Source organism: Bufo bufo, chromosome 2 (assembly GCF_905171765.1).
Source record: "Bufo bufo chromosome 2, aBufBuf1.1, whole genome shotgun sequence".
Lineage (NCBI taxonomy): Eukaryota > Metazoa > Chordata > Amphibia > Anura > Bufonidae > Bufo > Bufo bufo.
Genome location: NC_053390.1, coordinates 766535171 through 766550225, shown reverse-complemented (window position 1 = coordinate 766550225; position 15055 = coordinate 766535171). Strand labels below are relative to the sequence as shown.

General features: G+C 43.7%; 1 protein-coding gene across 2 annotated transcripts in view; it reads left to right on the top strand.

Moving 5' to 3' along the window:
* LOC120990317 overlaps positions 1 to 15055 on the top strand; it is a 563944-nt gene that overhangs the window by 308430 nt on the left and 240459 nt on the right. For both annotated transcript variants that reach the window (XM_040419049.1, XM_040419048.1), the window contains exon 8: positions 14676 to 14779. In XM_040419049.1, the coding sequence (XP_040274983.1) occupies positions 14676 to 14779 (104 nt within the window). The remainder of the gene's footprint in view (positions 1 to 14675; positions 14780 to 15055) is intronic.

Sequence of the window (15055 nt, the reverse complement as noted above, 5' to 3'; positions counted from 1 at the left end):
GGGGGCCTGTCCCTAGGGAATCTACTCTTCCCCATTCACACAAAAACAGGTCACATCCCTCCCAACACCACCAAATTCCATTAAATGTGTGTACCCATAGAGACTCATGCAACCTGGCCTATCTCTACACCTCCAAAGACAGAGGTAGGTCACAGACCCCCCTGTCAATGGGAAACGACTATAGGATGCAAATATGTACAGCCAAATTATAACTCACCGCAGTGCGTTGGGCGAGTTTCCCTGGGTATAGGCTGTCACACATTTGTACCTAGAGTGTCTATGGGTACACAATCGACCAACATACAAAAACAATATATGTACATAGTACAAACCGGAGTGGACCGTTTTAGCAAAATGGCACATTTCATTCCCTTTCCTGAGTTACCCAATGCTAAGACGCTCGAGCAAGCGTTTGTTGATCACATTGTTAAATTGCATGGCATTCCTTCAGACATCGTTTCTGATAGGGGCACGCAATTTGTTTCCAGATTCTGGAAGGCCTTCTGTTCTCGCTTGGGGGTTTGGTTGTCGTTCTCTTCTGCTTTTCACCCGCAGTCCAATGGTTAGACCGAACGCCTCAATCAGAATCTGGAGATATATCTGCGCTGTTTTGTGGCGGCGAATCAGGAGGATTGGTATTCTTTTTTGTCCCTTGCTGAGTTTGCTTTAAATAACCGTCTCCAGGAGTCCTCTGATAAGTCACCATTTTTTGGTGCATATGGGTTTCATCCGCAGTTTGGGACATTCTCTGGAGAGGGGTCTTCTGGTTTACCTGATGAGGAGAGATTTTCCTCGTCTTTGTCATTTATTTGGCAAAAGATTCAGGGTAATCTGAAGAGGATAAGTGAGAGATATAAGCATGTGGCGGATAAGAGACGTGTGTCTGGTCCGGACCTGAATGTGGGTGATCTGGTGTGGTTGTCTACAAAGAATATCAAACTGAAGGTTCCCTCCTGGAAGTTGGGTCCTAAGTTTATTGGGCCTTACAATATCTTGTCCGTCATCAATCCCGTTGCCTTCCGTCTTGATCTTCCTCAGACTTGGAAGATCCATAATGTTTTTCACAAGTCCCTATTAAAACCTTATGTCCAACCCACTTTACCCTCCTCTTTGCCTCCTCCTTCGATTTTTGTTGATGGTGATCTTGAATTTCAGGTCTCTAGGATTGTGGATTCTTGCCTTATCCACGGTTCTGTTCAGTACCTCGTTCATTGGGAGAGTTATGGTCCTGAGGAGAGGATGTGGGTCACAGTGGCGGACATTAAGGCCACTCGTCTCATCAGGGCTTTCCATAGATCTCATCCTGAGAAGGTGGGGTCTGAGTGTCCGGAGTCCACCCGAAGAGGGAGGGGTACTATCACCGCCAGTTCTGTGAGAAGGTCTGGCAGACATTCTTCTCTACCTCTTGTATAATGTTCTTTGTTTTGGTTTCACTTTGTCATCTCCTTTCCTTCTGCCAGGTGTCACTTATTTAGACTAATCGTCTTCCTTTATATTCCCTCCCATACTGCCTCAATTTGCGGTTTATACTACTTCCTGGATGAAGTGTTCACTGCTGGAGGCTGCTGCTGCTGTTTGTTCAGATAAGTCTTTTTCCTTTATTGTGTTTCCTTGCTGGCTTGGTTCTAGGTGACCCTGACTCCGTCCATATTAAGTGCAGGGAGCCGGTGGTCGTGTCCCCTCACTATTATAGGGTTTTCAGGTGTCACAGTCTTAGGTATGTGGGCATGCAATCGTCTATTATTGAGACCCTTGCATGTGCATAGCAGTCAGGGAGAGCTCTTAGAGATTTATAGGGCTCACCTATATGCTCCTTAGTTTGGGATCAAGCCAGTCGGTCATTTATTTATAAGTTCCAGCTATATAATTCATCCATGACAGATCCGTTACAATAAGATTTTTTGATTGCTTGATATTATGTTTTTTGGGAGGTGAAGAGACACTTTGGCTATGGCACTTTTTTTTATGGCAGATACCTGATAGGGCAGATCATGTGGTATTTTTATAGAGCAGGTCATTATGGACACAGCAATTAGAGATGAGCGAATCGAAGTTGATGAATTGGAATTCGATCCAAATTTCAGGAAAAATTAGATTCACACCAAAGCAGAATTTCCTCGTGCTTCGTGGTAACGAATCACATTTTTTCCTAAAATGGCTGCTGCACGTGTGAGGACATGGAGAAAGGAACTCTGGTAAAACGGGATCACCCATAATTCAATGCATGCATGCAGACAGCCAGCCCTGTGATGTCACAGCCCTATAAATAGCGTCAGCGATCTTAGATTCTGCCATTTACCAGTGTTCTGAGTGCAGGGAGAGACTACAGCAGGTGCTAGGTACAGTGGTAGAAAATACTTTAACGTGCTGAAAAAGCGATTTACAAGTGCAGGGAAAGATTATTCAAGGTGTAGGGAAAGGATAGGAGGGAATCATTCCACAGCGTTTATGTTGAAAAGGGTTCAGTAGGGGAGGTAACAGCCTGGGTAATAGGAACAATCCTAGTACACCTTGCTGCACTGACCATTCCAGCAAACCATTTTTATTATGGGGAAGTGCTGTTTGATACAGCCATTAACAGGGTTTATTACAAGAAAATATTTCTATATCTTATTTGCCCTTGCGCAGTGCAGTTATATGTTCTAAAGCATTTTTGGGCTTGTATTAGTGGGAAAAAAAGGGCTTATTAGCCGTTGTGTGGTCAAGTGTGAAAATGAAAGCCCTTTTTGTCATGTATTAGTGGCAAAAGTAAAATATATTTGCGGGTCAGCGATGCACTTATATGTTTTAAAGTCTTTTGTGGCGTGTCTTAGCGAAAAAAGAAAAAATATATTTGCTGGTCAGCGGTGCAGTTATATGTTTTAAAGCCTTTTGTGGCGTGTATTAGTGGAAAAACAAAAAATATATTTGCCGATCAGCGGTGAAGTTATCTGTTCTAAAGCCATTTTTGCCGTGTATTAGGTGCAAAACTAAAAATATTTGCCGTTGTGTGGTAAAGTGAGAAAATTACAGCCCTTTTTGTCGTGCATTAGTGAAAAAAAAGGGCTTATTAGCCGTTGTGTGGTGGAGTGAGAAAATTACAAACTTTTTGGGGTGTTTTAATTTCCTTTTTATTTATTTCTTTGATCTAACAGTATGTCAGACAGAGAAGTGCCAGGCCCTGCACAGGGGAGTGGCAGAGTTCTAAATGTTTCTGGCGCAGGCACAGGTCACAGCAGAGTAAGAGGAGTCGCAACGAGAGAACTGAGCTTCCGGTATTATCTAGCGGTCGGTTCTTGAACAGCAACCCAGCAGTTCTTGAATGGTTGACTCAGTCACTACTTCCTCCTTAAGTGACATCAGACACCCCAGCCAAGAGTCGGTGGGTTTGTCAGACACAACCCTTAGTTTGCATGGCCCGGGAGCAAGCCCTGTGCCCTCAGCTGTCCTCAACCTGCCTCTGTTCTTTTCTGTTCCCTCAGCCACAGAAGTATTATATGCTATGGGCTCAGCCCCACTTTTCAGTGAGTACGAGCTACTAGAAGACAGTCAGAAGCTACTGCCCAGCCAAGATCTGGAGGAGACATCCGCTGCTTCCTCCGCTAGGTGGGCAAGTAGTGATGAGGAGAGTGGTGTGGGAGCTGGTATTGCGAGCAGTCAGGCTCCTGACCCAGATATGGTTGAGGAGGACATCAATGACGTGCAGACAGTACTCAATGATGATGATGTATCAGATCGCACTTGGGTGCTGGGTGATGAAGGGGCTTCATCATCAGTTGAACAGGGTGGAAGCTTGCCCGTGGGTCAGCGGCAGAGCCAGTAAGTCGTTAGCATGGCCGGGAGTCAGCAGGGTGGCAACAGTGGTAGGTCGGGAGCCAAACGTGTCCGAGGTAGACCATCTGCTTCGCAGGAGCCTACCTGCCCTGAAAGTAGTGGTGCACGGGTTCACGGAAGCAGCGGCGGTAGCAGTCATTCAGTGCGTTGTGTTGGAGGTAAAATCACCTACTCGGTGGTGTGGCAGTTTTTTGTTAAGCCACCGGAGGAGTTAAACATGACCATATGTAGAATCTAAGGGCAGAAGGTGAAGTGTGGTTAGAGTGCTAATGTTGGCATCACGGCCCTGAATCAACATATGCAGCGTCAACATAAAGTGACCTGGGAGAACCGTGGCTCTGATGTGGTGTTCCAGCCTGCCGCAGCAACTGCTGCATCACCCAGTGGCACTCACCCGGTTTCAGGAAGTCAAGGCACATGTTCAATCTGGTTGTCAAGTGGTTCCTGAAGTCTTCCACCCATCTGCAAGACATTCTAAAAATGGGCAGGAAACTTTGCATGCACTTCAGCCACTTATACACCGCAAAGCACACCCTCCTTGAGCTGCAGCGGCAGAACAGCATCCCCCAACATAGGCTGATATGCGACGTTTCCACCCGTTGGAATTCCACCCTCCATATGTTGGACCGACTGTACGAACAGAGAAAGGCCATAAACGATTTCATGATGATCCAAGCGGACAGGAGTACTCCCCTGGTTAACTTTGATGTTAGCCAGTGGCAGCTCATGCATGACACCTGCCGATTTCTCAGGCCCCTTGAGGATGCCATGTTATTTGTTAGTCGCCAGGAATACGGGATGAACAACGTCATTCCACTGCTTCCTGTGGGTGCTGAACTAGAGGAGTAGGAGGACATTGGAGCACAAGCAATGTGTAGCGAAATGGGTGTTTTTTCTACACAGGTGGCTGGAGAGGAGGAGCAGGAGCAGCCAGAGGAGCTACAGGGTGAGGAGGAAGATGAGGCAGAGGACCCAGACACACCGTGGCAGTATGCAGTAGAGATGGAGGCTGGGAGTCCCTCCGAGTCACTTGTACAAATGGCGCGATGCATGCTCACTTGCTTGCGTAGTGACAGCCGAATTGTCACCATTCGGCAGAGGGATGACTTCTGGCTCTCCACCTTGTTGGGCCCTTGCTACCAGTCCAAAATGGGGGCCTTTTTTACACCCGCTGAGAGGGAGGACAAACTGACCTACTATTGAGACATCCTATGTAGTCCGTTGTCCGCTGCCTATCTGCGCCATTGTCCATCCTCTTGCAGGTCTGACCGAGGGGTCCCCAGTAGCGGGTGTTTTAGTGCGGCGGGGCCATGGTTTCCCCACGAAGAACTCGCCTATCCACCCAAAATGTGAAGAGACTGTCCTTTGTCAAGATGAATCAGGTGTGGATCAGCCAGGATTTCCACCCACCAATGCCTGATGCATCAGACTAGATCATCCACGGTGCCACACCAACATTTTGACAAAAGAGACCAGTTTCTTCTGGCTCCCTGCCTCAGCTACTATTCTCATGCTGCAGTGCTACTTACCTGCTGCCCTCATGCTGCTGCCACCTCCGCACTGTCATTGTGCCACTCTGTGTCCTCCTGATGCTGCCGCCACCTCCAGACTATGTCATTGGGCCACTCTGTGGTCTCCTCATTCTGCTGCCACCTCCACACTATGGCACCTTGCCACTCTGTGGTCTCCTCATGCTGCTGCCACCTCCACACTTTGGCACCTTGCCACTCTGTGGCCTCCTGATGCTGCTGCCACCTCCACACTATGTCACCTTGCCACTCTGTGGCCTCCTGATGCTGCCGCTACCTCCAGAATATCATTGTTCCACTCTGAGGCCTCCTCCCGATGCTGCTGCTGCCACCTACACACTGTCATTATGCCACTCTGTAGCCTCCTCATGCTGCTTACACCTAACCACTATGTCATAGGGCCACTCTGTGGACTTCTCATGCTGTTCCCACCCTCCCCACTTCATGACTGGGCCACTATTTTGCCTTTCGGCCTGGCTGACATCATCATTTATTTGATCCTTATTCTGATCTTTCAGAAGGAAGTTAAAATGAGACACACAACGGATCCTGTCTGTGTAGCAGATGTAAGGCCTGTATGGTCCCATCAGAAATGGCTTGTGATTTGGTAGCCAAAAGCAGGAGTGGGTACAAAACACAGAAGACATGCAAATATTCCATTCACGTGTCATCTCTTTTTTTGACCCACTCCTGTTTTATTGGGCATTACCAATAATGGATTAATGACCAAATGCTGACCGAATGAAGGCGGATGCTCCACAGACAGGATCAGTTTTTTGGGGGGTTATTGTTCTGAAAGATCAGAGGAAGGACTAAATAATCTGTGACATCAACACAAACTTACTGCTGACACCCTCTCCACTCTGTCTGCGGGGACTCTACTCGTATAAGCGTTTTAAAGAACAGGTTATGTAGACATTTATGTGGAATCAGCTGACGACTGTGTAAAAGGAGTGCGCTTCTACTTGGCGCTAACATCGACTTGTAAGGCTGAGTTCATACTTGAGGTTTTTTGGTCAGTTTTGGTCCCCGTGACTGCCCAAATAAGTGAATTGTGCAGTGATTCTAAGAGAGACGCCTGTCATCTGCATATCATACGGACTCACAGTATTATTTCACTACCAAAGCAGACTCCCTATGCGTGTTACTGCAAGGCACAGTGTTTTACGCAACTATAAAGGCTCTCTTAAGCCAGGAAATAGCCGTTTTTTAACGTGATTCGCAGCAAATAAATTCGGATCAAATCGAATTTTTCAAAAAAAAAGGCGAACCGGCTGAATATAATTTTTTAAAAATTTGCTCATCTCTAACAGCAATAGCTAATCTGCCTCTTTTTATATTTTTTTCAGCATTACACAATTAAAGCATTTTTTTTTTAAATCATGCTTTTGCATTGATATTTTCTGAGAACCATATATTTTTATTCTTTCTGGCAATGGCCTTGTGTGAGTTGATGTTGCGTTTTCATTGGCATCATTTTAGGGTACATAGTACTTTTTGATGGCTCGCTATTATGCTTTTTGTGAGGCTAAGTAACCATAAAATAGCTGTTTTGGCACTTTTTAGAAAAAAATTTGCGGTGTCCACATGACGGAGTAGATTATGTAATATTTTTACAGAGCCTTTTGTTATTGATGCAGCAATACTAAATATGTCTATTATAATTTATTTTTTCAATTTCTCCAATAATAAATGGCTTGCTGAGGGACCTTTTTACACTTGAAGTTTTCATTTTAATTTTATAAAACCCTTTATTTCATTTATTTATTTTTTTTTACACTTTGCGCCCACAAGACCTTTTGGGAGGCAATTAAAAGTAATTTTTTGTTTTGTTTTTTTACTGCGGATTTCTAATGGGTCTGACATATTAGATCAGTTTCAGGGAGAATACAGCCCCCAGAAAGGCTGTACAGCTCTATACAGTGCTGTACAGCCTCAATTTAGAACTAGGAAGACCTGGCAGCTTCTGCAGACTCCTGGCCCCTGGCTGTCACATTGCCACTAAGGCCGGAACAAGAATCAGCAAAGCACTTCCTCAGTTGTATACACAGTATTTGTTCAGCGCTGTGTATCAGCGATCTGGAAGGCATGGTCCCCTCTTAGCAGCTGCAAGCTAATGGTGTTCTAAAAAATCTGTTTAGAGATAAAGCCTGACCGGCCAGGATGTTTACACTTTGTATAGTTTATAGAATTACTTTATCGCCTGATAGATCTGTACATACATTTTATCTTCTGTTAGGCACCTAAAATGACAAGGCTTTATCTAAGTAGATGGTAATCTGAATGCTACTGAGCAAGCTGTAAAATTAGCAGCTCTACTGAAATAGTGCATAGCTGTTGATAAACTTCATTCAGGTCTGTTGTGCTAGAATGCCATATAACAATTAGTATTTCAATGTGCTTTCACCACTTGTTTAACCCCTTAGGGACCGAGCTCATTTTCACCTTAAGGACCAGGCCATTTTTTGCAAATCTGACCAGACTTATCCAGGCCATTCTGAGATTATTTTTTCGTCTCATATTGTACTTCATGACACTGCTAAAACGGAGTAAAAAAAATATCATTTTTATTTATAAAAAAATACCAAATTTACCAAAAATTTAGAAAAATTAGCAAATTTCCAAGTTTCAATTTCTCTACTTCTTTAATACATAGTAATACCTACAAAAATAGTTATTAATTTGCATTCCCCATGTGTCTACTTCATGTTTGGATCATTTTGGGAATGCCATTTTAATTTTTAGGGACTTTACAAGGTTTAGAAGTTTAAAAGCAAATCTTGAAATTTTTCTGAAATTTTCAAAAACCCACTTTTTAAAGACCAGTTCAGGTCTGAAGTCACTTTGTGAGGCTTACATAATAGAAACCACCCAAAAATGACCCCATTCTAGAAACTACACCCCTCAAGGTATTCAAAACTGATTTTACAAACTTTGTTAACCCTTTAGGTGTTCCACAAGAATTAATAGAAAATAGAGATACAATTTAAGAATTTCACTTTTTTGCCTGATTTTCCATTTTAATAATTTTTTTCCAGTTACAAAGCAAGGGTTAACAGCCAAAAAAAACTCAATATTTATGGCTCTTATTCTTTAGTTTACAGGAACACCACATATGTGGTCGTAAACTGCTATACGGGCACACGGCAGGGCGCAGAAGGAAAGGAATGCCATACGTTTTTTGGAAGGCAGATTTTGCTGGACTGGTTTTTTGACACCATGTCCCATTTGAAGCCCCCCTGATGCACCCCTAGAGTAGAAACTACAAAAAAGTTACCCTATTTTAGAAACTACGGGATAGGGTGGCAGTTTTATTAGTACTAGTTTAGGGTACTTATGATTTTTGGTTGCTCTATATTACACATTTTGTGAGGCAAGGTAACAAGAAATAGCTGTTTTGGCACTGTTTTTATTTTTTATTTACAACATTCATCTGACAGGTTAGATCATGTGGTATTTGTATAGAGCAGGTTGTCACGGACGCGGCGATACCTAATATGTATAAAATTTTTACAAGTTTTACACAATGATTTCATTTAAAAAAAAAATAATAATCATGTTTTAGTGTTTCCATAGTCTGAGAGCCATAGTTTTTCAGTTTTTGAGCGATTATCTTGGGTAGGGTATGATTTTTGCGGGATGATATGATGGTTTGATTGGCACTATTTTGGGGTGCATATGACTTTTTGATCGCTTTCTATTACACTTTTTGCGATGTAAGGTGACAAAAAAAATATATTTTTTCTTTACAGTGTTCACCTGAGGGGTTAGGTCATGTGATATTTTTATAGAGCAGGTTATTATGGACGCGGCGATACCTGATATGTATGCTTTTTTTTTATTTATGTAAGTTTTACACAGTGATTTCATTTTTGAAGCAAATAAAATGATGTTTTAGTGTTTCCATATTCTGAGACATATTTATTTTATTTTTTGGTAGATTGTCTCAGGTAGGGACTCATTTTTTGCGGGATGAGGTGACGGTTAGATTGGTACTATTTTGGTGGGCATACGCCTTTTTGATCGCTTGCTGTTGTACTTGTTGTGATGTAAGGTGACAAAAATTTTTCATTTAGCACAGTTTTTATTTTTTATTTTTTACGGTGTTCATCTGAGGGGTTAGGTCATGTGATATGTTTATAGAGCCGGTCGATACGGACACGGCGATACCTAATATGTCTACTTTATTTTTTTCCCTATTTTCTACCAATTTCTTTTTTATTTTATTTGGGGAAAATTACGTTTTTGTTTATTTTTACTTGAAACTTTTAATTTTTTTGGGGTAAAACTATATTTTTTTAACTTTTTTTATGACTTTATTTTTTTCTCCCACTTTGGGACTTCAACTTTTGGGGGTCTAATCCCGTTTACAATGCATTCCAATACTTCTGTATTGGAATGCATTGGCTGTATGAGTAATACAGTGTGTATTACTCATACAGCTTCCTGGCTGTGAGATCTAGGGGGCTGGATCTCACAGGCTCATCTCACAGCCGCACGGGGACACGATGGCACCTACGACCGACCGCCGCAACTCCAGTAAAAGCCGCAAACCGCAACTGAATTGACCTGTGGTTTGCGGTGATCGCCGACACGGGGGGTCACGGGACCCCCCCGCGCATTGTCCCAGGGTGCCTGCTCAATGATTTGAGCAGGCACCTTTTTCCGATCACCGCCCGCCAGGCGGCGGTGATCGGAACTACACATGACGTACCAGTACGTCATGTGTCCTTAAGTACCGGGCCATCATGACGTACCGGTACGTCATGTGTCCTCAACAGGTTAAGTGATCCCATAATAGAGACAGCCAAAGTATCCACATAGCATTAACAGCCACAGTGCTCCCATAGCAGACAGCAGTGTTACCCACAGCACTGATATCCACAGTGACAGCCAAAATGACCCCATAGCAGTGGCAGGCACAGTACCGCCTGCTGCAGTTATAGTGATGGAACCCTATTGACAACCATACTACTCCCAATTAGTGCCATCAGCCACAATGCCCCCTCCTACAATTATCCTTTTCTTGATTTCTCTAATATGCCTAAGGGTACTTTCACACTTGCGTCAAAGTTTTCTGGTATTGAGTTCCCTCCTTGTTGGTTTTTCTAAGAGAATTTGACAAGCCTAGCAGCTAAAAGGGTAAGGCTACTTTCACATCAGTGTTGTGCTTCAGTTTTGTCCCCATTTATTGTCGATGGGAACAAAACTGAACAAACCGGAACGGAATGCACTAGAATGCATTCTGTTCCGTTTGTTGCGTTCCCATTCCGGACACTAAAATCGCTGCAAGCAGCATTTTTGTGTGCGGCATGGTAAACTGAAGAAGCCGGATCCGGCACGAAAAACCATGTAAGTCAATGGTGTCGGATCCAGTTTTTTTGGACACGAAAGAAACGGATCCGGCATCCATTGAATTACAATGGTTTTAGTTTTCTTCATTTTCGTAGTTTTCTTCATATAATACAACCGGATCCATTGTGAACAGATGCAGCCAGTTGTATTATTAGAACGGAAGTATTTTGCTGTGGTTTTGAGATCCCCTGCCGGATCTCAAAACTGTACAGCAAAAACACTGATGTGAAAGTAGCCTAAACTGAGGGGTGATATTCAAATTATTTACAACAGGTCGTCTAATCAGAGGAAATATATATATGTGCAGGGCGCCTGTACAAAAATATTCCTATAGTCACATAAAATAATTACAGTACACTAAATACACTGTATATTGATATAATCTCCAAATCAATATTATTGTATGTAACAGTAACTTCCTATAAGTTAACAGTGTGTCCAATCCCAGACTAGAATTTAAACTGGTTTGCCAGACAATACATTTCATACATACTTCCTCACACTCACTGCATTACACCGCATGTGTAACCTACTAAGTTGTACATCATATAAAGGCAGAAGCAGTGCATTGTGCTGTGCATTAAATCTCCCAGATTTCTGCCACCCCACCCAAATAAAAATTTTAAAGTGGAACTGTCATGTATTCATCAAAAAAAATCAATTTTAGGCCTCATGCACACGACCGTATTTTTTTGCGGTCCGCAAAACGGGGTTCCGTTTTCCCGTGATACTTTCAATGTAAAGTCAGGAGTTAATATACCATCGGATCGGAGTTTTCTCCAATCCGATGGTATATTTTAACTTGAAGCGTCCCCATCACCATGGGAACGCCTCTATGTTAGAATATACTGTCGGATTTGAGTTACATCGTGAAACTCAAATCCGACAGTATATTCTAACACAGAGGCGTTCCCATGGTGATGGGGACGCTTCAGGTTAGAATATACTAAAAGAACTGTGTACATGACTGCCCCCTGCTGCCTGGCAGGTGCTGCCAGGCAGCAGGGGGCAGCCCCCCCCTGTAGTTAACACATTGGTGGCCAGTGTGGCCGGCCCCCCCTCCCTCCCCTGTAGTTAACTCATTGGTGGCCAGTGCGGCCGGCCCCCCTCCCTCCCCTGTAGTTAACTCGTTGGTGGCCAGTGGGCCCCCCCCTCCCTCCCCTGTAGTTAACTCATTGGTGGCCAGTGGGCCCCCCCCTCCCTCCCCTGTAGTTAACTCGTTGGTGGCCAGTGGGCCTTCTCCCCTCCCTCCCCCTCCTAATTAAAATCTCCCCCCTATCATTGGTGGCAGCGGAGTGTACCGATTGGAGTCCCAGTTTAATCGCTGGGGCTCCGATCGGTAACCATGGCAACCAGGACGCTACTGCAGTCCTGGTTGCCATGGTTACTTAGCAATTTGTAGAACCATTATACTTACCTGTGAGCTGCGATGTCTGCGTCCGGCCGGGAGCTCCTCCTACTGGTAAGTGACAGGTCCGGCCGGGAGCTCCTCCTACTGGTAAGTGACAGGTCATGTCACTTACCAGTAGGAGGAGCTCCCGGCCGGACCTGTCACTTACCAGTAGGGGGAGCTCCCGGCCGGACGCAGTTTACCTTGGGGTGTCTTCTTTCCAAAATGGGGTCACATGTGGGGTATTTATACTGCCCTGGCATTTTAGGGGCCCTAAAGCGTGAGAAGAAGTCTGGAATATAAATGTCTAAAATTTTTACGCATTTGGATTCCGTGAGGGGTATGGTGAGTTTCTTGCGAGATTTTATTTTTTGTCACAAGTTAGTGGAATATGAGACTTTGAAAGAAAAAAACAAAAAAAAAAAACTATTTCCGCTAACTTGTGCCAAAAAAAAAAATCTTCTATGAACTCGCCATGCCCCTCAAAAGTGATCTTTATAGAGCTGCAGTGTTTTTGCAGTGATCAGAAAAAAAAAATTCTGTCACTGCGGTGGGGCGGACTGAACACAAGTGTGCGCACAAGATCAGGCCTGATCGGGCGAACACTGCGTTTTTTGTAGAGCCTATAGAACATGTCCTATTCTTGTCCGCAATTGCGGACAAGAAAAGGCATTTTCTATATAGTTCTGGCAATGTGCAGATCCGCAAAATGCGGAAAGCACATTGCCGGAGTCCGTGTTTTGCGGATCCGTGGATCCGCAAAACACATACGGACGTCTGAATGGAGCCTTACAGGGGGGTGATCAATGACAGGGGGGTGATCAGGGAGCCTATATGGGGTGATCAGGGGTTAATAAGTGGTTAATAAGTGACAGGGGGGGTGTAGTGTAGTGTGGTGATTGGTGCTACTTTACAGAGCTGCCTGTGTCCTCTGGTGGTCGATCCAAGCAAAAGGGACCACCAGAGGACCAGGTAGCAGGTATATCAGACGCTGTTAACAAAACAGCGTCTGATATACCTTTCAGGGGTTAAAAAAATCGCATCTACAGCCTGCCAGCGAATCATCGCCGCTGGCAGGCTGTAGATCTGCTCATTTACCTTCCGATCCTGTGAACGCGCGCTCCTGTGTGCGCGCGTTCACAGGAAATCTCGCGTCTCGCGAGAGGACGTGCCGATGCGTCCAGGAGGAATAACCCGGCCGCCCGCAGGACGCATTCCTGCGTTAGGCGGTCGGGAGGTGGTTAAGGAACGTTGTTATTATAAGGTAATACAGATCTTTTGGCAATCATTGAAAGACTAACTCAGGTATACATGCCTAGCTCTAATAAACTAGCAAATAAATAAAAAATATGACAGTTACACTTTAAAGTATAGAATCAGATTCAAGCTTAATGCACCATAACCAATGTCATAACATACAGTACAGACCAAAAGTTTGGACACACCTTCTCATTCAAAGAGTTTTCTTTATTTTCATGACTATGAAAATTGTAGATTCACACTGAAGGCATCAAAACTATGAATTAACACATGTGGAATTATATACATAACAAACAAGTGTGAAACAACTGAAAATATGTCATATTCTAGGTTCTTCAAAGTAGCCACTTTTTGCTTTGATTACTGCTTTGCACACTCTTGGCATTCTCTTGATGAGCTTCAAGAGGTAGTCCCCTGAAATGGTTTTCACTTCACAGGTGTGCCCTGTCAGGTTTAATAAGTGGGATTTCTTGCCTTATAAATGGGGTTGGGACCATCAGTTGCATTGAGGAGAAGTCAGGTGGATACACAGCTGATAGTCCTACTGCATAGACTGTTAGAATTTGTATTATGGCAAGAAAAAAGCAGCTAAGTAAAGAAAAACTAGTGGCCATCATTACTTTAAGAAATGAAGGTCAGTCAGTCAGCCGAAAAATTGGGAAAACTTTGAAAGTAAGGGCTATTTGACCATGAAGGAGAGTGATGGGGTGCTGCGCCAGATGACCTGGCCTCCACAGTCACCGGACCTGAACCCAATCGAGATGGTTTGGGGTGAGCTGGACCGCAGAGTGAAGGCAAAAGGGCCAACAAGTGCTAAGCATCTCTGGGAACTCCTTCAAGACTGTTGGAAGACCATTTCAGGGGACTACCTCTTGAAGTTCATCAAGAGAATGCCAAGAGTGTGCAAAGCAGTAATCAAAGCAAAAGGTGGCTACTTTGAAGAACCTAGAATATGACATATTTTCAGTTGTTTCACACATGTTTGTTATGTATATATTTCCACATGTGTTAATACATAGTTTTGATGCCTTCATAGTCATGAAAATAAAGAAAACTCTTTGAATGAGAAGGTGTGTCCAAACTTTTGGTCTGTACTGTATATCACCAAAACCAAGCAGTACAATATGAAGGACGTGTAGGTATTGGGTCAGTTTGTTACCTCACTTCAGTAAATTAGATGTTACTTTAGCAACAGGGAAAACCAAACCAGGATAAATCAATATATTTTCATAGGACCTTTACTGTATATAGTTCTGATTTCTTTCAGCACTGGTAGACCTTGAACTATAAAACTGTATAGTAAATATATTGCATTTATTGTTTATTAGGCTCATCAAGCTACTCAGATGAAGAAGTAAATGAGACCGCTCAGGAGTGCCTCACTGAAAGATTTCAAATTTTAACAGGCCATAGCTTTTCTAAGAACATGAAGGTAAAGTTAAATTTTATGGATTACTAAGGCAGTGCTGAAGGGTATACACTGGTGGCATTATTAGTTCTGAATCTTAACTCGGAGCCTCAAGCTGAACATCCTATTTAATTTGTGGCTGTGGCTACCGAGAGAATGCACCCTACCCCACCTTAAACTACCTTACACCTAAGTGGTTAGAGTTGTGCCGTAACGGCGACGTAGCAGGGACACCAGAAAGAGGGCATCCCCTCCATGAGTAACAAGAGTAAGGGCGGGTGGGAGGGAAAAACGTTGAAT